This window comes from Gymnoscopelus braueri, assembly GCF_963280865.1.
Source record: "Gymnoscopelus braueri genome assembly, chromosome: 3".
In the NCBI taxonomy this organism is placed as follows: domain Eukaryota; kingdom Metazoa; phylum Chordata; class Actinopteri; order Myctophiformes; family Myctophidae; genus Gymnoscopelus; species Gymnoscopelus braueri.
This window is the reverse complement of record NC_137612.1, coordinates 16,269,856-16,292,025: the sequence shown is the minus strand read 5'-3', so window position 1 is coordinate 16,292,025 and position 22,170 is coordinate 16,269,856. Positions and strand designations below refer to the sequence as shown.

General features: G+C 39.7%; 1 protein-coding gene across 1 annotated transcript; it reads left to right on the top strand.

Moving 5' to 3' along the window:
* The first annotated feature begins 32 nt into the window (after positions 1–32).
* On the top strand, positions 33–21,453 carry LOC308082521 (uncharacterized protein). The gene is made up of 4 exons (XM_080424324.1): positions 33–248; positions 18,335–18,822; positions 20,086–20,159; positions 20,245–21,453. Exons 1-4 carry the CDS (start codon positions 71–73, stop codon positions 21,209–21,211), a joined length of 1,707 nt encoding a protein of 568 aa, XP_080280450.1. The 5' UTR covers positions 33–70; the 3' UTR covers positions 21,212–21,453.
* Positions 21,454–22,170: the final 717 nt, after the last annotated feature.

Genomic DNA, 22,170 nt, shown 5'->3' with positions numbered 1-22,170 from the left:
TTACGCAGGTTTCATTCCACAGGCCGCGCGCTTTACGCAGGAAGAGAAGAATCCTGTAAAGTCATTCAAAATGCAGAGCACCAAACTTCAAACGTTTAAGAGCCTTTTTACAGAACGAATGACAGCGACTTCAATAGAGCTGTTTGCACAATTTGAACACATTGTCGAAGAGTACTGCAAAGAAAACACACGTTTGAAGGATACGCTGAACGCTGTGTTGAACCCCGAGATCAGACTGTGTCGCATAGGTTTGTACCATAGATTATAACTTTATGGTTTGCACCTGTACCGTAAAAACTAACCCTAAACCTCCGTGGTACGACGGTTGTTGCTAATCACGGTGTGGTTCTGCAAGAGGCAGGCTACCACTGTTGCCATGTCTGCTTATTATAAGCCAGTTAGGGCTTCTTTTCTGTAAAGTTGCTTATAAATTTGGTGGTTGCGGATTTTTGGGTTTGTTTCTAAAGTGTAGTTGCTTGTTTGGGCTTGTTTCCTAAATGTTGTTTAAATCAGTGGTTCTCAAACATATACATGTCAAGGACCCCCAAATTAATTTGTATTTGGCCACGGACCCCCCCATCTAAAAATATTTTGTGCCAGCTAGGGACCCCATACAAGATTTGTGTTGTTAAAATGTCAAATTGTTTAAGATTTTTTGGAAAATGGCAGATCTGCACTACTTTTAGATATGCTATTTTCAAATAACCAATATGTATGTTTAAAGGGCGAAGGGCTCGCTTCTTTTGGGCTTGTTTTCATAGACCTGGTTTCTTGTTTCTCTCTCAAAACTTGGCAACACTGGTCAGAACTCAGGAGTTCTCATTCTCCTCAAGGAAAATTCCTACAGTATTGGACTGAAGTAACGTGAACCGTCTCTAGCGAAACCTTGGTATCGTGATCCCCCCATCGAATGTTGCTGCGCAATAAGTAGGGTACTTACGGTAGGAGCTGCTCCGTGCGGGGGAAAGGTCCTGAAAGATACATAACGTATCTCATTCAATCTTCTGTTTTATCAACACAACGCAGCTGTTTACCTAATACTTGATAGGTAATAATAATAATAGTAAAATCCAAAAAGAGAACAATCACAGGTAGAACGGTTAAGAAAAACACTTTGTGTTATCGATGGTAACAAATGGGTTGTCCTTGTAATAAAAAACAAGTGAAAATAAATGAAATGCATTATTACATTTTATTGTCTCCGCCAGGCCGAAAGGCATGGCGAGAGAGTATGTTTTACCCCCTGTCCGTCCGTCCGTCCGTCCGTCCTTCTGTCTGTTACCAGCTAATCTCCGCCACCGTTGGCCCGGTCGCTGTGAAACTGCGCACACACACTCCCTGGATGCCACAGCAGAACCTCTGCCCCACATTTTTCAGATCAGCCTGTCATAGCGCCACCATGAGGCCGACTTTTGCATATTGATATTGATATTACTCCTACAGATTTTCTCCGAAAAACACGCAAATCGGTACACAGTATCTCTATAGCCATGTGATCAACACGGATCTGTCCGATTTTCCATATTCCATCCTGATTGGCTAAGATCCAAAATGTGCATGATTGGTTCATTTTGAACAAAATGCCTTAAATCATGAACACAGCATGCACTTTCCGTGCAATTTTTCACGTACATTCCCACTTGGCTCAGGAAGAAATGTCACTTGAAAACTTTCAAATCAGCCTCATGGTGGCGCTATAACAGGCCGATTCACGTTTTTAGCTATAACTGCACCGATCTGCGTGCAACTTTGCATGCACAATCCTTAGAAACCAAGGAAAAACCTTTGCCCTGCATTTTTCACATATGCCTTTTAGAGCGCCACCAGGAGGCTGAGTTTTGTAAAACATTTTTTTTGCTCTTACTCCTTCAGATTCTGTTCAAAAATCAAGCAAATCGGTACACAGTATCTCTATAGTCATGTGATCAAAATGGATGTGTCCGATATTTCATATTCTATCCTACTTGGCTAACATTGGCTTCTAAAGTTTGCAGGATAGGTCCGTTTTGAACAAAATTCCTCAAATCATCGTGTAAGATTTCTGTGAAATTTTGCAGACACATTCCCACTAGGCCGAGGAAGAAATGCCACCCTTTTCACATTGGCCTGTTATAGCGCCACCAGCTGGTCTAATTTAGCAAACCACATTTTTGGAACAAAATGCCTCAAATCATGAATGCAGTGTCCAATTGCCGTGCAAGGCCTAAGAAGAAATGGCACGGTTTGGCACCCTTTTCACATTGGCCTATTATAGCGCCACCAGGAGGCCATAATGACCTACCTGACCTGGCGGAGACTTGTGCTCCGAGGAGCACTTTTTCTAGTTATTATTATTATTATCCTTATCATTTCATTAAATGGAAACTAAATGAAGGCTTGAGGGTCCATTTGGTTCCATTTGTAAACTGTCTGAGTAACACACCGGAAAGGGTTAATTTGGACCACTGGTGGTCCCTGGACCGTTCCGAGCCAATGACCTGTATGATCAAAAGTTATTACTATAATTGAAATATAATTATGAAAATGTACTTTTCACCAAACACCCCCGATACCATTTTTGGAACTTTTCTCTGCGGAATTGTGGAGAAATATCACTTCAAAGTCATTATACATGTCTTATAACCTAGAATTTCAACCAAACAACTTCAGTAATAGGTGCCAAAACGAATGCAATGGGAATCACTTAACAATGTCCCCCTGTACCCCTGATACCATTTCTGGAACATTTCTCTGCGGAATTGTGGAGAAATATCACTTCAAAGTCATTATACATGTCTTATAACCTAGAATTTCAAACAAACAACTTCAATACTAGGTGCCAAAACTAATGCAATGGTAATCCCTTAACAATGTCCCCACTGTACCCCTGATACCATTTTTGGAAGTTTTCTCTGCGGAATTGTGGAGAAATATCACATTAAAGTCACATACACATGTCTTATAACCTAGAATTTCAACCAAACAACTTCAATACTAGGTGCCAAAACTAATGCAATGGTAATCACTTAACAATGTCCCCACTGTACCCCTGATACCATTTTTGGAACATTTCTCTGCAGAATTGTAGAGAAATATCACATTAAAGTCACATACACATGTCTTATAACCTAGAATTTCAACCAAACAACTTCAATACTAGGTGCCAAAACTAATGCAATGGGAATCACTTAACAATGTCCCCCTGTACCCCTGATACCATTTCTGGAACATTTCTCTGCGGAATTGTGGAGAAATATCACGTCAAAGTCACATATACATGTCTTATAACCTAGAATTTCAACCAAACAACTTCAATACTAGGTGCCAAAACTAATGCAATGGGAATCACTTAACAATGTCCCCCTGTACCCCTGATACCATTTCTGGAACATTTCTCTGCGGAATTGTGGAGAAATATCACGTCAAAGTCACATATATATGTCTTATAACCTAGAATTTCAACAAAACAACTTCAATACTAGGTGCCAAAACTAATGCAATGGTAATCACTTAACAATGTCCCCACTGTACCTCTGATACCATTTTTGGAACATTTCTCTGCGGAAATGGGGAGAAATATCACTTCAAAGTCAATTATACATGTCTTATAACCTTGGACTTTAACCAAACAACTTCCTTAATAGGTGCCAAAACCAATGCAATGGGAATCACTTAACAATGTCCCCACTGTACCTCTGATACCATTTTTGGAACATTTCTCTGCGGAAATTTGGCGGAATATCACTTCAAAGTCAATTATACATGTCTTATAACCTTGGACTTTAACCAAACAACTTTCTTAATAGGTGCCAAAACTAATGCAATGGGAATCACTTAACAATGTCCCCACTGTACCTCTGATACCATTTTTGGAACTTTTCTCAGCGAAATTTGGCGAAATATCACTTCAAAGTCAATTATACATGTCTTATAACCTTGGACTTTAACCAAACAACTTCCTTAATAGGTGCCAAAACTAATGCAATGGGAATCACTTAACAATGTCCCCACTGTACCTCTGATACAATTTTTTGAACATTTATCTGCGGAAATGTGGAGAAATATCACTTCAAAGTCAATTATACATGTCTTATAACCTTGGACTTTAACCAAACAACTTTCTTAATAAGTGCCAATACTAATGCAATGGGAATCACTTAATAATGTCCCCAATGTACCTCTGATACCATTTTTGGAACTTTTCTCTGCGGAAATTTGGCGAAATATCACTTCAAAGTCAATTATACATGTCTTATAACCTTGGACTTTAACCAAACAACTTCCTTAATAGGTGCCAAAACTATTGCAATGGGAATCACTTAACAATGTCCCCACTGTACCTCTGATACCATTTTTGGAACATTTCTCTGCGGAAATGGGGAGAAATATCACTTCAAAGTCAATTATACATGTCTTATAACCTTGAACTTTAACCAAACATCTTCCTTCATAGGTGTCAAAACTAATGCAATGGGAATCACTTAACAATGTCCCCACTGTACCTCTGATACCATTTTTGGAACATTTCTCTGCGGAAATAGGGAGAAATATCACTTCAAAGTCAATTATACATGTCTTATAACCTTGGACTTTAACCAAACAACTTCCTTAATAGGTGCCAAAACTATTGCAATGGGAATCACTTAACAATGTCCTTACCGTACCTCTGATACCATTTTTGGAACATTTCTCTGCGGAAATTTGGCGAAATATCACTTCAAAGTCAATTATACATGTCTTAGAACCTTGGACTTTAACCAAACAACTTCCTTAATAGGTGCCAAAACTAATGCAATGGGAATCACTTAACAATGTCCCCACTGTACCTCTGATACAATTTTTTGAACATTTATCTGCGGAAATGTGGAGAAATATCACTTCAAAGTCAATTATACATGTCTTATAACCTTGGACTTTAACCAAACAACTTTCTTAATAAGTGCCAATACTAATGCAATGGGAATCACTTAATAATGTCCCCAATGTACCTCTGATACCATTTTTGGAACTTTTCTCTGCGGAAATTTGGCGAAATATCACTTCAAAGTCAATTATACATGTCTTATAACCTTGGACTTTAACCAAACAACTTCCTTAATAGGTGCCAAAACTATTGCAATGGGAATCACTTAACAATGTCCCCACTGTACCTCTGATACCATTTTTGGAACATTTCTCTGCGGAAATGGGGAGAAATATCACTTCAAAGTCAATTATACATGTCTTATAACCTTGAACTTTAACCAAACATCTTCCTTCATAGGTGTCAAAACTAATGCAATGGGAATCACTTAACAATGTCCCCACTGTACCTCTGATACCATTTTTGGAACATTTCTCTGCGGAAATAGGGAGAAATATCACTTCAAAGTCAATTATACATGTCTTATAACCTTGGACTTTAACCAAACAACTTCCTTAATAGGTGCCAAAACTATTGCAATGGGAATCACTTAACAATGTCCTTACCGTACCTCTGATACCATTTTTGGAACATTTCTCTGCGGAAATTTGGCGAAATATCACTTCAAAGTCAATTATACATGTCTTAGAACCTTGGACTTTAACCAAACAACTTCCTTAATAGGTGCCAAAACTAATGCAATGGGAATCACTTAACAATGTCCCCACTGTACCTCTGATACAATTTTTTGAACATTTATCTGCGGAAATGTGGAGAAATATCACTTCAAAGTCAATTATACATGTCTTATAACCTTGGACTTTAACCAAACAACTTTCTTAACTCATTCACTGCCAGAACTTTATTTTTTTGCGTTTGCCCACTGCCAGAGATTTTTAATTAAAAAAAAAAAGTACTCAGGAGCCGAGATACAAAATGTTTAAGTTTTAAGTTAACAATGAAGTGGATGGGAGTCTAGATCTTCAACAAATCATATCTCCTTGGTCTTTGGGTTAAAAAATAAATAAATAAATAAGAAAAAAAAAAAAAAAAAAAAAAAAGATTTTTTTTTTTTTTGAAAAAATTAAAAGTCGTTTTAGTCGTTCTTGGCAGAGGGGGCTTAAAGGACAAAAGTCGTTTTAGTCGTTCTAGGCAGGGAATGAGTTAATAAGTGCCAATACTAATGCAATGGGAATCACTTAATAATGTCCCCAATGTACCTCTGATACCATTTTTGGAACTTTTCTCTGCGGAAATTTGGCGAAATATCACTTCAAAGTCAATTATACATGTCTTATAACCTTGGACTTTAACCAAACAACTTCCTTAATAGGTGCCAAAACTATTGCAATGGGAATCACTTAACAATGTCCCCACTGTACCTCTGATACAATTTTTGGAACATTTCTCTGCGGAAATGGGGAGAAATATCACTTCAAAGTCAATTATACATGTCTTATAACCTTGAACTTTAACCAAACATCTTCCTTCATAGGTGTCAAAACTAATGCAATGGGAATCACTTAACAATGTCCCCACTGTACCTCTGATACCATTTTTGGAACATTTCTCTGCGGAAATAGGGAGAAATATCACTTCAAAGTCAATTATACATGTCTTATAACCTTGGACTTTAACCAAACAACTTCCTTAATAGGTGCCAAAACTATTGCAATGGGAATCACTTAACAATGTCCTTACCGTACCTCTGATACCATTTTTGGAACATTTCTCTGCGGAAATGTGAAGAAATATCACTTCAAAGTCAATTATACATGTCTTATAACCTTGCACTTTAACCAAACAACTTCCTTAATAGGTGCCAAAACTATTGCAATGGGAATCACTTAACAATGTCCCCACCGTACCTCTGATACCATTTTTGGAACATTTCTCTGCGGAAATGGGGAGAAATATCACTTCAAAGTCAATTATACATGTCTTATAACCTTGAACTTTAACCAAACATCTTCCTTAATAGGTGTCAAAACTAATGCAATGGGAATCACTTAACAATGTCCCCACTGTACCTCTGATACCATTTTTGGAACATTTCTCTGCGGATATAGGGAGAAATATCACTTCAAAGTCAATTATACATGTCTTATAACCTTGAACTTTAACCAAACAACTTCCTTAATAGGTGCCAAAACTAATGCAATGGGAAACACTTAACAATGTCCCCATGGTACCTCTGATACCATTTCTGGAACATGCGACGCAAAACGCGATAAGTCCCCGTATCTCCCGTATTGTTCAATATAAAGCATTTTAGTCCGATCGCCGGCCATTTTCTCCAAATGTTCTCAGATGCTTCCAGCCATGCGACACTAATGGTTGGGAGGTGTATTGCACTCTGATACATTACAAAAAGAAAAGAGAAAATGGCCGGCGATGGGATTAAAATGCTTTTTATTGAACAATACAGGAGATACGAGTACTTATCGCGGTTCGCGTCGCCTTGTAACATCCGTGGCTCGGTGGTAAGCACTTTATATTTGAAATCTGAACGTTTATGTTTATATGACAGATGGCAATGTGAAAAAATCAAACACAACTTTAGACCAGGGGGACTCGGCACCATGACGCTTTTATACAAGCGTCATGTGAACCATGGCTAGGGTGTGTGTGTCTCTGTCTGTCTGTGTGTGTGTCTCTCTGTGTGCATGCACTGCCTGTGTGCAGCCGCCAGAGTGCGCCAGAGTGCAGGAATGTAGACAATGCTCTGATTAAAATGCACAACAGCCTGCAAAACACACACACACACACACACACACACACACACACACACACACACACACACACACACACACACACACACACACACACACACACACACACACACACACACACACACATTTGAATACTTTTATTTGGATCTACATAAATACAGTAGCATACAAGATCCAAACATTTTTTGAAGAGGGTTTCAAATGAAGGCATGGCCAGACACTGTATGCAATATATTTAAAACACAGTGGGATAATATGCATGCAGAGCAGTGATTATAATTTAACACCAGGCAACAATATATATAAAAAAATGTTAGTCCACTCAAGGATAGACAAAGCACCGCCTCTTCCAGATAGAGAGGCTGCCGATCACTGCAGAGACTGAGCAGTACTTGGCCAGTCTTTTTGCAGCGACCTTCTGCAGTCCTCCAAGTTGCAGTCCACGTAGCGCGAGTCTGTAGACATGCCCCAGACTTCCAAACACAAGCACAATGAACTGGCAGTTATATCCAAGTGACTTGATACACTCTACCAAAGGCTGATATTTCATGAGTTTGGATGTGAAGCAAATGTCCATATACAGATCAAAAGAACAGCCTATTTCAAAGATGACAACTGATTTACTTGATTCATTAATGAAAATAATATCTGGAGCATTTGGAATATTGCAGAAAATATTATCATCAGTGGAATTATGTTCAAACCAGTCTGTGTGAGCAGTGCTGTGCAAATACATTTTAGATGTTATGTCCTGTACTTCTCTGATGTCTCTGGAAATTAGATCCACCAGCCGGTCGTGCCTGGCAATATACAGTCCTTTGTAAAAGCTGCAGCCATTGAGGATGTGGGCCATTGTCTCTTTATTGCTTGGGGTAGGATGTGGATGGTGAATGCAGTGTGGTTCATGTTGGGATGGATACCAGGTTGCCAAGTTGTATTTTGTAGGCAGAACTTGTAGGCGGGCCTTGATGGTAAATATGAGAATGTCCTCTCCAATGGTGGTGCTTGAGAGGATGGAGTGTGACAGAGAGTGATTTGCAGAGGGTAGATGAGCCAGTTTTCCTTGCAGGCTTAAACTAGTCCAATGCTGGGCACTCTGAGATCTCTTCATTGTCAATATTGAGGCCCTCGCAGTTTTGACGGACAGCTCCTGTTGCGTGCCGTCGTCCAACGCGTAGGTCGCGCGCGCATTGATGAGCGGGTCTGTGATGTTGTTGAGCGCAACAGCGGAGCCGTCACGCGCCGCCCACTTCAGCTGTAGTCCAGAGCGCTGGCACAAGTCATTTAGGTCCATCCAGTCGGAACGCACACCGAACCCCGGGGTTCTGATGTCCAATTTTCTGGTGGCAGTGTAGATCCACTCGATATTCGGGACACCCAGTCCACCTTCCCCGCGGGGCTGGAAGATGATGTCGCGAGTTGAGTGGGTATTTAAACACAGCCACTTCCTCACCAGGCTCACACACACACACACACACACACACACACACACACGCACACACGCACACACACAATGTCAATGTTCTCTCCCCATCACGGTGAAATAACACGGATTACAACTCCGTAAATACACAATATTTTCGAGCTGCGTTCGCTTCCAGCGTTCGCGTGTCTTACTTGTTTTTACCACTACCACTACACCACTACAAGAACCGCTTGTTGTATGCCTTATATTTTTTTGCTTTAATGTTCAGTAAAGACTCTAAAACTGATACAAAGTGCGTCGTGCGTCAGATTACTATGTGCTCACCTTTTTTATGAAGATATATTTTTAAAGAACTATACGACTCTACAGTAACAGTGCCGCCCCCCCCACCACAGTGGCCGGCCAGTGGTACCCCCCCGGTCAAAATGTAAAGTAGATTTACCCAACCTCCATGACCTCAAACGAAGCATGCTATTTCCGTGACATTTTCCACGTAGATTCCCACTTGGCCCAGGAAGAAATGCCACTTGAAAACTTTCCTAACAACCTCATGGTGGCGCTATAATAGGCCGATTCACGTTTTTCCCTATAACTGCACCGATCTGCGTGAAACTTTGCACGCAAACTCCCCAGAGGCCAAGGAAAAACATATGCCCTGCATTTTTCACATCTGCTTTTTATAGCGCCACCATGAGGCCGACTTTTGCAAAACACATTATTGGATATTACTCCTACAGATTTTCTCCAAAAAACACGCAAATCGGTACACAGTATCTCTATAGTCATGTGATCAACACGGATCTGTCTGATTTAGCAGATTCCATCCTGATTGGCTAAGATTGCCTCCCAAAATGTGCAGGATTGCTTCATTTTTAACACAATGCCTAAAATCATGAACGAAGCATGCGATTTCTGTGACATTTTCCACGTAGATTCCCACTTGCCCCTGGAAGAAATGCCACTTCAAAACTTTCCAATCAGCCTCATGGTGGCGCTATAACAGGCCAATTGACGTTTTTACCTATAACTGCACCGATCTGTGTGAAACTTTGTACGGACACTCCCAAGAGGCCAAGTAAAAACAACTGCCCTGCATTTTTCACATCTGCTTTTTATAGCGCCACCAGGAGGCCGACTTTTGGAAAACACATGTTTGCATATTACTCCTTCAGATTCTATCCAAAAAACAAAAAAGCAAATCAGTACACAGTGTCTTTATAGTCATGTGATCCTGACGGATCTGTCCGATATTTCATATTCCATCCTAATTGGCTAACATTGGCTTCCAAAGTTTGCAGGATTGGTCCGTTTTGAACAAAATGCCTCAAATCATGACCGCACTAGGCCCACTAGGCCGATGAAGAAATGCCCCCCTTTTCACATTGGCCTGTTATAGCGCCACCAGGAGGCATTTTTTTGCAAAACAATTGCTTTTATTGTTTTTATAATACTTTTACACAAAAGTTGTTTCAAACCATGCAAGCTGCGTTTGGCTGCTGTGAAAGTTTGCACACACACTCCTACTTGCTTGATGAAAACATGCCACCTGACATCTTTCAACTCAGCCTTATGCTGGTGTTATAAAAGCTTGATTCATGTTTTGAAGTCCTGAATATCTTGCCTGGAAGACCATCCTTAGCACGTGAATTCACATTATCATGTGTCTTCTACAGACCCTTCCATTCAGTGGATCATGAGCCAACTCTGACAATTTCCTTTTTCTATGTTGATAGGCCAAAACACACGTTTTGCTATTTACATCTTTTGGTTTATATTATTCCTGTAGTCATGTTATCAACAGGTATATTGTCAGATTTTTCTTATTCCATTTTTGTTGGGGTTATTTCAGAGTTTCACTCTTTGCATTAGTTGACTATTATGCATCATGTTTAACACACATGCACACTGTGGTTGATTTATGGCACATTTCATTAATAAATTGTGCAATGTCAATACAATGCAGAGTAATCACTTATACCCATAGGTTGCAGCACAAATGCCATTAAACTTTTGCCCATTATATTTCTCACTAATTAACAGTCACATTTACATTTGTTTTGCTAGAAGCCATTGTGTTGTTTGTCTTGCTCCCTATCTTGCTCTCTTTCTGTCAGTCTCACACACATACACACACACACACACACACACACACACACACACACACACACACACACACACACACACACACACACACACACACACACACACACACACACACACAGTGCCGTTTTCTCTTTTCATCTTTGCCAATTCTCATTTCAATTGTGTACATTTACATTTAATATAAAATATGTGCATGATACATGATATAACAGCATTACAATAATATAGTGTCATATGTTTTAGCCATTTTATGAATAAAATAACCTATAATAGTCTGTTGGTTCAATGGTAACCCTATTATGCTGTTTTGAATGCTTTTGGTCCTTAATTGTCTCCGCCAGGCCGAAAGGCATGGCGAGAGAGTATGTTTTACCCCCTGTCTGTCCGTCCGTCCGTGTGTGTGTGTGTGTCCGTCCGTCCGTCCGTCATTCTGTCATTTTGTGGACAGCTAATCTCTGGCACCGGTGGCTTGATCACAGCAAAACTGTGCACACACACTCCCTGGATGCCAGAGCAGAACCTCTGCTCCAAATTTTTCACATAGGCCTTTTATAGCGCTATACCAGGAGGCTGATTTGTGCAAAACACATTTTTGGACAGTACTCCTACAGATTTTGGCCCAAAATCCCACAAATCGGTACACAGTATCTCTATAGTCATTAAAAGAGACGGCTAATTTCTGATTTTTCATATTCCATCCTGATTGGCAAAAATTGCCTTTAAAAGTTTGCAGGAGTACTCCGTTTCGAACAAAATGCCTCAAATCATGAACACAGCATGCAATTTCCGTGAAATTTTGCACACTCATTCCCATTAGGCAGAGGAAGAAATGCCATTTGAAAATGTTCAAATCAGCCTCATGGTGGCGCTGTAACAGACCGATTCGTGTTTTTACCTATAACTGTACCGATCAGTGTAAAACTTTGTATGCACACTCTCTAGAGGCCAAGGAAAAACCTTTCCCCTGCATTTTTCACATTTGCCTTTTATAGCGCCACCAGGAGGCAGACTTATGTAAAACACATTTTTTTATATTAAGCATTCAGATTTGATCAAAATTTCACACAAATCGGTACACATGATCTCTATAGTCATTTGATCAAAACAAATCTGTTTGATTTTCATATTCCATCCTGATTGGCTAACATTGACATGTAATATTTGCAGGAGTGGCCCGTTTTGAACAAAATGCCGCGAATCATGAACGCAGCGTCCGATTGCGGTGAAACTTTGAATGCACATTTGCACTACGTTGAGGAACAAATGCCACCCTTTTTTTTTTTTTTTTTTTTTAATTTTAATCCCACGATTATGTAACCCTATTTTTTTTACACCCAGTGCCAATTGTCTATGTAATCCTGGGCACTACCTTCCCTCTGCCAACCTAGGGAGGCCAGGGCCGAGCTCATGCCTCCTTCAATGCATGAGAGCCAACTGACCTTCTTGTCACCTGACAGGGGAGAGTTTCCTTGGTTGGACGTAGCGCGTGGAAGGAACACGTTATTCCAACCAGTTCCCTTCCCCTCCATCAGGCGTCCCGGCTGGCCAGGGGGAGGCAGTATAGTGACCAGGATTACTGCATGTTTTTGTGAGGGTACCTACCCTAGGAGACATGGGGAGAACATACAAACTCCACACAGAAAGGCCCTTTCGCCAACCCCACCTAGGGTATGGGCACTGATGACGCGGAGGAGAGAACACACCCCCAGCGCCCACAGCGTCCCCTGCGGGAATCGAACCCAGGACCTTCTAGCTGTGAGGCGACAGCACTACCGACTGTGCCACCGTGCCCCCCAAATGCCACCCTTTTAACATTGACCTATTATAGCGCCACCAGGAGGCCAAAATAACCTACCTGACCTGGCGGAGACCTGTGCTCCGAGGAGCACTTTTTCTAGTTGACTTTGAAGTGATATTTCTCCCCATTTCCGCAGAGAAATGTTCCAAAAATGGTATCAGAGGCACAGTGGGGATATTATTGAGTGATTCCCATTGCATTAGTTTTGGCACCTATTAAGGAAGTTGTTTGGTTAAAGTCCAAGGTTATAGGACATGTATAATTGACTTTTAAGTGATATTTCTCCAAATTTCCGCAGAGAAATGTTCCAAAAATGGTATCAGAGGTACAATGGGGACATTGTTAAGTGATTCCCATTGCATTAGTTTTGGCACCTATTAAGGAAGTGGTTTGGTTAAAGTCCAAGGTTATAGGACATGTATAATTGATTTTAAGTGATATTTCTCCAAATTTCCGCAGAGAAATGTTCCAAAAATGGTATCAGAGGTACAGTGGGGACATTGTTAAGTGTTTCCCATTGCATTAGTTTTGGCACCTATTAAGGAAGTTGTTTGGTTAAAGTCAAAGGTTATAAGACATGTATAATTGACTTTGAAGTGATATTTCGCCAAATTTCCGCAGAGAAATGTTCCAGAAATGGTATCAGAGGTACAGTGGGGACATTGTTAAGTGATTCCCATTGCATTAGTTTTGGCACCTATTAAGGAAGTGGTTTGGTTAAAGTCCAAGGTTATAAGACATGTATAATTGACTTTTAAGTGATATTTCTCCAAATTTCCGCAGAGAAATGTTCCAAAAATGGTATCAGAGGTACAGTGGGGACATTGTTAAGTGTTTCCCATTGCATTAGTTTTGGCACCTATTAAGGAAGTTGTTTGGTTAAAGTCCAAGGTTCTAAGACATGTATAATTGACTTTGAAATGATATTTCTCCAAATTTCCGCAGAGAAATGTTCCAAAAATGGTATCAGAGGTACAGTGGGGACATTATTAAGTGATTCCCATTGCATTAGTTTTGGCACCTATTAAGGAAGTTTTTTGGTTATAGTCCAAGGTTATAAGACATGTATAATTGACTTTGAAGTGATATTTCGCCAAATTTCCGCAGAGAAATGTTCCAAAAATGGTATCAGAGGTACAGTGGGGACATTGTTAAGTGATTCCCATTGCATTATTTTTGGCACCTATTAAGGAAGTTGTGTGGTTAAAGTTTGAGGTTATAAGACATGTATAATTGACTTTGAAGTGATATTTCTCCAAATTTCCGCAGAAAAATGTTCCAGAAATGGTATCAGAGGTACAGTGGGGACATTGTTAAGTGTTTCCCATTGCATTAGTTTTGGCACCTATTAAGGAAGTTGTTTGGTTAAAGTCCAAGGTTATAAGACATGTATAATTGACTTTGAAGTGATGTTTCTCCAGATTTCCGTAGAGAAATGTTGCAGAAATGATATCAAAGGTACAGTGGGGACATTGTTAAGTGATTCCCATTGCATTAGTTTTGGCACCTATTAAGGAAGTTGTTTGGTTAAAGTCCAAGGTTATAAGACATGTATAATTGACTTTGAAGTGATATTTCGCCAAATTTCCGCAGAGAAATGTTCCAAAAATTGTATCAGAGGTACAGTGGGGACATTTTTAAGTGATTCCCATTGCATTAGTTTTGGCACCTATTAAGGAAGTTGTGTGGTTAAAGTTTGAGGTTATAAGACATGTATAATTGACTTTGAAGTGATATTCCTCCAAATTTCCGCAGAGAAATGTTCCAGAAATGGTATCAGAGGTACAGTGGGGACATTGTTAAGTGTTTCCCATTGCATTAGTTTTGGCACCTATTAAGGAAGTTGTTTGGTTAAAGTCCAAGGTTATAAGACATGTGTAATTGACTTTGAAGTGATGTTTCTCCAAATTTCCGTAGATAAATGTTCCAGAAATGGTATCAAAGGTACAGTTGGGACATTATTAAGTGTTTCCCATTGCATTAGTTTTGGCACCTATTAAGGAAGTTGTTTGGTTAAAGTCCAAGGTTATAAGACATGTATAATTGACTTTGAAGTGATGTTTCTCCAGATTTCCGTAGAGAAATGTTGCAGAAATGATATCAAAGGTACAGTGGGGACATTGTTAAGTGATTCCCATTGCATTAGTTTTGGCACCTATTAAGGAAGTTGTTTGGTTAAAGTCCAAGGTTATAAGACATGTATAATTGACTTTGAAGTGATATTTCGCCAAATTTCCGCAGAGAAATGTTCCAAAAATTGTATCAGAGGTACAGTGGGGACATTTTTAAGTGATTCCCATTGCATTAGTTTTGGCACCTATTAAGGAAGTTGTGTGGTTAAAGTTTGAGGTTATAAGACATGTATAATTGACTTTGAAGTGATATTCCTCCAAATTTCCGCAGAGAAATGTTCCAGAAATGGTATCAGAGGTACAGTGGGGACATTGTTAAGTGTTTCCCATTGCATTAGTTTTGGCACCTATTAAGGAAGTTGTTTGGTTAAAGTCCAAGGTTATAAGACATGTGTAATTGACTTTGAAGTGATGTTTCTCCAAATTTCCGTAGATAAATGTTCCAGAAATGGTATCAAAGGTACAGTTGGGACATTATTAAGTGATTCACATTGCATTAGTTTTGGCACCTATTAAAAGTTGTTTGGTTAAAGTCCAAGGTTATAAGACGTATAATTGACTTTGAAGTGATGTTTCTCCAAATTTCCGCAGAGAAATGTTCCAAAAATTGGATCATTTACCGCTGTGTTACTCAGAGAGTGTACAAATGGAACCAAATGGACCCTCAAGCGTTCATTTAATTTGCATTTAAAGAAATAATAAGGATAATAATAATAATAACTAATAATACATTTAATTTATTCTCACTCGTTTTAATTACAAGGACAAACCATTTGTTACCATCGATAACACAACCTGTTTTTCTTAACCGTTCTACCTGTGATTGTTCTAAACCAAATGCTGTTATTTGATTGACAAACTGTTTTTTGCTTTGCTTTGTTGTCTGTTGTTTGTAACCCTTCTCTGTAAAGCACTTTGCAACTTTGTTTTGGAAGTGCAATACAAAACAAATTCATTATCATTGACCCCAATCTCCTAGAGTTTCAGAACTGTAAGGGTCCATTTGGTAGTAATAGTAATAGTTAGTAATATAGGTGAATGTGGAGATTCCACCACTAGGTACAGTGCATTTTTGCCAGACCCAAGGGGTCGGGCTTACATGAGGCTTTGTATCTGTTTTCTCCATAGATGATATGTGACTTTGTCCCCCGGCCCCAGCCAAAAAAGTCTGTCCCTCTTTCGTCATAGAAGGGACATAGAAGGGACACCGGTCATGCGAAGCCCGGCCATTCAGATTTCAACCACTAGGGGTCTGGCAGTACCAGGTCTCCTGGTTCTAGTTTATATATTTGTGAAATATGATACTTCATCTGTTAAACATATCAAAATCAGCCCCAACATAAAGCAATGAAACACATCAGATTATATCCAGATCAAAGACAAGCCATTTTATTGTTCAAGTACAGTGCAGTACAAAACTTTTAGAGAGATGACATCAAATAGCTTTGGGATTCACCACACACACACACACACACACACACACACACACACACACACAGACAGACAGACAGACAGACAGACAATAATAGTAATATATTATATATAATATTGTATATATAATATATATGTAATATATATATATATATATATATATATATATATATATATATATATTATATATAATTATATATATATATAATACATTATAGATATAATTATATATATATATATATATATATATATATATATATATATATATATATATATATATATATATATATAATCAAACAGGTCAAACATGAGGACTATACAATCCAAATGATGTCACTGAGTTGATAATATAAATTATAGCCTAATAATAATTATTATTATTATCATTATCATTATCATTATCATTATTATTGTTGTTGTTGTGTTGTTATTATAGATAAGGTCAAGTATTATGTAAACAGCTGCGTTGTGTTATATATAATATTATATATATATATATATATATATATATATATATATAATCAAACAGGTCAAACATGAGGACTATACAATCCAAATGATGTCACTGAGTTGATAATATAAATGATAGCCTAATAATAATTATTATTATTATTAACATTATTATTATTATTATTATTATTGTTGTTTTGTTGTTATTATAGATAAGGTCAAGTATTAGGTAAACTAACAGCTGCGTTGTGTTGATAAAAAAGAAGATTTAATAAGATACGTTATGTATCTTTCAGGACCTTTCCCCCGCACGGAGCAACTCCTACCGTAAGTACCCTACTTAATGCGCAGCAACATTCGATGGGGGGATCACTATACCGTCGGTTCGCTAGAGACGGTTCACGTTACTCCAGTAGGATTGGAGTGTGTCTGTGTGTGTGTCCCGCACAGACAGACACACTGTCTCCAATCTCCCTATACATGCCAAAGTAACCCACTTATATGCATATATATGGCACATACATACTTCCGCTACAAATGTATACATTTTACTTTAATTTGATAGTGGATAGAAGTATAGAAGGAAGTCAAGGGGGGGCTGAAACTCACATTTGGAGTCAACACGTCATAGTCTACTGACGTCACGGCTGGCGACATAAAAGTGTGAGATCCAGAGCCATGCTGTTCCCATGTGGATCTCGAGATCAGTAGCTCACTGGCTCTCAACCTTTTTCATGTCAAATCTACACTGTAAAACCAGTGCTCATTTAACTCTGAAAATGTACTTACAGGTCCATTTGGTTCCATTTGTACACACAGTTACAGACCCATAATGGTCTATTTGGTTCTTAACTATCCATAATTTATCTGGGGATCCCCGGACCCCACTTTGAGAACCACTGTATTAGCTAACCAGCTCAGCTGTCAGACATGGCACAACAGGCACATCATATTACCCTATTGAAAAGGAGTGAGGGTGTTGTTACTGTCTTGTCTCTTTAGTTTTGAGAGAGACTAATGGTCACAGATCAATATTGAAATGTCAAAATTATGTTTTATTTAATTTCACTTCAACGTCCAATATTCAGCTATAGTGTAATGTGTTACATTTAATGTTGAATAAAAAGCTGGACACGTTGATCAGTTTGTCGGATTGTGGGTCAAATAAGGCTCCATCTCTCTCAACCTCCCATCATTCACTAGATTAGTGATAGTTGACAATAAATAATAATATACATTTTAAAGACCTGTGAAGGAACAGCATCAGCTATATTAATCATAATTACATTATGATGATAACATTGTGAGGCAAAGCCTAACTAAATAGAAGCCTAAATCCGGACTCTGACTTCTGTCTAATACTTCTGTGTTTAACAATAGACCAAGGTTCGACGGCATCAACCACACCCACCCTTGAGGAGCGTGCCAGTGTGGGTCAGGTGCAACCAGAGATTTGGCACCTACATGTAAAAGAGGAACCAGAGACGCATGAGATCAGCCATGATCGAGACGCCACGACCCCTATCATACTAAAGGTTGAAGGTGACACTGCTGCAACCTTCATCATACAGCTACCGAAGGTTGAGGATGACTCTGCCACACCCTCCGTCATACCGAAAGTTGAGGATGAAGCTGCCACAACCTCCCTCATACATCCACCAAAGGTGGAGGATGGTGATGTTCTAAAGGTGGAGTGTAAAGATGATGGGTCCATATCCACAGTCTCAGATGTTGGCATGGCGTGTGATGATGATAGTGACTTCGCCGAAAACACTGTTGATCACCCACAGCCCCCCACAGCAAATGAAAACCAAACAAGAAAGAAATGTTCGCAGTGTAAGGAATGTGGACAGAGCTTGAAGAGAAAGGTACGTTTGTAGTATAATCTTGTTAGTTTGATATATTTGCTAAGTTAATTTAAGTTCAAGTTCTGTTGAATCTTGGCTGTTGATTTAGCCTATTTATGACTTACGGAATACTTGACATTAGTGTCAATACAATAGTTTTTTTTATTTTCATTTAATTACATTTTCATGGTATGGAAATCAACATGCAGAGACCAAGGTTTGAGATGTACAAACGGTGCGCGTCAAGACGTTCCTCTGCAGTTCAAACTGAGCATCATGATACTGACTTTGAATCTAGCATGGCTGGTGATGCCAAACAGGTTTGTCTGAGTATTTCAGAAACTGCTAATCTACTGGTATTTTCACAGACAACCAGCTCTAGGGTTTACAGTTCTATGGGTGAAAATGCCTTGTTGATGGCCAGAGGTCAGAGGATAATGGCCTGACTGGTTCAAGCTGTCAGAAACGCAACAGTAACTCAAATAACTACTCGTTACATCCAAGGAATGCAGAAGAGCATCTCTGAATGCACAACACGTTATACCTTGAGACAGATGGACTGCAGCAGCAGAAGACCACACTGGCTGCCACTCTGTCAGCTAAGAACAGGAAACTGAGGCTACAGTTCACACAGGCTTACCAAAATTGCACAATAGAAGATTGGAAATACGTTGCCTAATCTGATGCATCCTCTATAAAACATAGAGATGGTTGTGTGTGAAAATCCCATAGATCAGCAGTTTCTGAAATGCTTAGACCAGCCCGTTCGGCATTACCAACCACATTCAAGTCAGTTAAATCACCTGTTTTCCCCATTCTGATGATTGGTTTGAACTGCAGCAGATCGTCTTGACCATGCAGGCCCTGGGTAGACAACCCGGCCTGGCGGAGATTGGCAGAGATCTGGGCTCTGAAGAGGAGCACATCGTTCTAGTTAAGGCAATCAATTCTGCCCTTCAGGAACACTTCTCTTGCCTTAATTTCTCATACATCGGACGGAAGCACGCCTGAGCGGAATGCACAGTGCCTCAGGCTTCCCTTGGATGTGCGCATGTGCGGGAGAAACACAATGAAATAGCGCTAGAATCGGCTTATAATTTCGATACACTATGTATCGAACGTAAATTTCCATTCATTTTCGGTACGTATCGTGACAGGCTTAGAGCAGTTGGACAAGTGTACCTTATAAAGTGGCCAGTGATCTGTACAATGGGAGGTTTTATTTATACAGTCAGCCTGTGCTTCACATGTTGTTAAAGTATTCAAAATGTTTTTTCTTCATAGGGTGGAAAGTTGGAGCAAAGAACAAAGAAAAAAGCAAGGAAACCTGTGCAGAAAACCATCCTACAGCTTCCAAGGTATGACTGGAAAAACAACATTTGACATGTAATGGTGGCTAGCTATATAATTAGAAATTTGAAAATATGTGTTGCTTTCCTACAGGACCACAATGAAACCTTCTGAAAGTTTAGTGATTCACGACAAGACCTTTTTTTCAAGGCTTGTTGAAGCCTTCAAGGACATCCCTGATGACAAGAAACCTCTTATAACCACAATGGGTTTGAAGGATGATGTGCCATTAGTGGACAGTGCTTTTGGAAAAGTCCCTAGAGGCTGCCCTCTATCCTACCATCATCCTCTGCCATCAGAGAGAGATTACACTCCTCATGATGATTGCCCCTCTCCGCCATCTCTTCCATTGGCTTCGCACAAACTGAGGCCAGCATTGTCCCTCCCTGTCCTCAGTGACAAGAGCCAAGAGCACATGAAGTCCCTGGAAACCACCTGGGATGGGGCACACAATTTGGAGCTTTCCACTCGGGGACTGACGGGGACAGTGGATGAGCTGCGGAAGTTTCGTTTGACTAGCCGTTTCATGGACATCTGCCATTTGAAAGGGGGAATAAGTCATGCAAAACAGTTGGCTTCTAAGATACAGAAAGGAACTCGCGAGTCTTCAGAGTTCAAGAGAGATGAGGAACTCAGGCCTGAAGCTCTCCGGGAATACTGCAGACAAATGTTTGTCAACTGGTCTCCCAGTGGCTTGGTTGTCCACCCAAACGCTCCGTGGCTGGCGGCGATCCCAGATGGGATGATCTACGACCCCACCGAGACCCCAAAATATGGCCTTGTGTATATCAAATGCCCCAAAGTACGAAGTTTTGTGGAATGCAAGTTCCTGGACTTCCAGTATGGCATCTTGGAGTTGAAGAAGACTCATGCCCACTACTTTCAGATGCAGGGGGAGATGATGGTGACAGGCACTGAGTGGTGTGATCTGGTTGTGTACGCAGAGGATGACATCCTGGTCCAGCGCATCTACCGAAACAAGTCCCTTTTCAAGATGATGAAAGAAAAATTAGACTACTTCTTTTTTCATCATTACTTGCCAAGTTTGAATTCTGTCTGATGTCAAAATGTTAGTGAGTTTTGAGTCTGTTAGGACTATTATGTAGTTCTCCATTAGGGGGTTACTTGTTTTTGTTTTATTCGTTAAATCTCACACAAATCTTTATTTTTTCTCCAATTGCCAACTTGAGTGGAACTTTAATAAATGTATTTGATTGACTTCAGTAAGGTTTTCCATGCCGTGAGGTGCATGTTGTATCAGAGGACAAATGTAATCATCATTTAATAAAGATTTCCTTTCTATCGTGTACATGATATTTAGAATTTTGTGTGCTATTGTGCTCTAAACTAGACTGACAGACAGACCTTTTTGAAGCCTGTAGTGTCATAGCAACAACAGCAGTAAGCGTGAAACACGAGATTGGGACAGGTAAGGGTAGAGAGATAATGAAAAATAGAATTATAAAAAAAGAACATTCTGACACTAGCCAAAGCAACCGTACTGCCAGTGAGCCTGCCAGTGAGCCTTTTCACAGATACATTTTCATGATGCACAGTATTTATAATTGTGAATTGTGAGCCATTGAGCCAATGATGTTGAAAGAGAGTTTTAAAATAAACCCACTAATCAAATCATTGTCAATCACCCTGTGTGTCATGACAAAAGGTTAGATTAGATTTTTGAACGGGCAGAGCATGTCTGCAGAGTTTTCGACGTGCCCCTCCCTAGTTCTGTTACAAAGGAATGGATCCTGTACCCCACACACTCGTTCTCAACCATATCTCAGCGTGCCATGTATGGACCCTTACAGGTCCATTTGGTTCCATTTGTCTCAGTTAAATGAACACAGATGAATTTATGGTATAGATGGGTCCCAGAGATAAAAATCATATCAAATGGGGATCAATCAAACTGGCGGGGGTCCTTGAAATTACAACGGTTGGTTGGAATAACCAGTGGTGGACAAAGTACTCAACCTCCTGGTCAAATATTACTCAACTGCAAGTGAAAGTTTCTCT

Coding starts and splice junctions, on each gene's coding strand:
- LOC308082521 (XM_080424324.1), top strand. CDS start 71: ATGCAGAGCACCAAACTTCAAACGTTTAAGAGCCTTTTTACAGAACGA. Junction 249..18,334: donor GATCAGACTGTGTCGCATAG/GTTTGTACCATA, acceptor GTTTAACAATAG/ACCAAGGTTCGACGGCATCA. Junction 20,160..20,244: donor ACCATCCTACAGCTTCCAAG/GTATGACTGGAA, acceptor GCTTTCCTACAG/GACCACAATGAAACCTTCTG.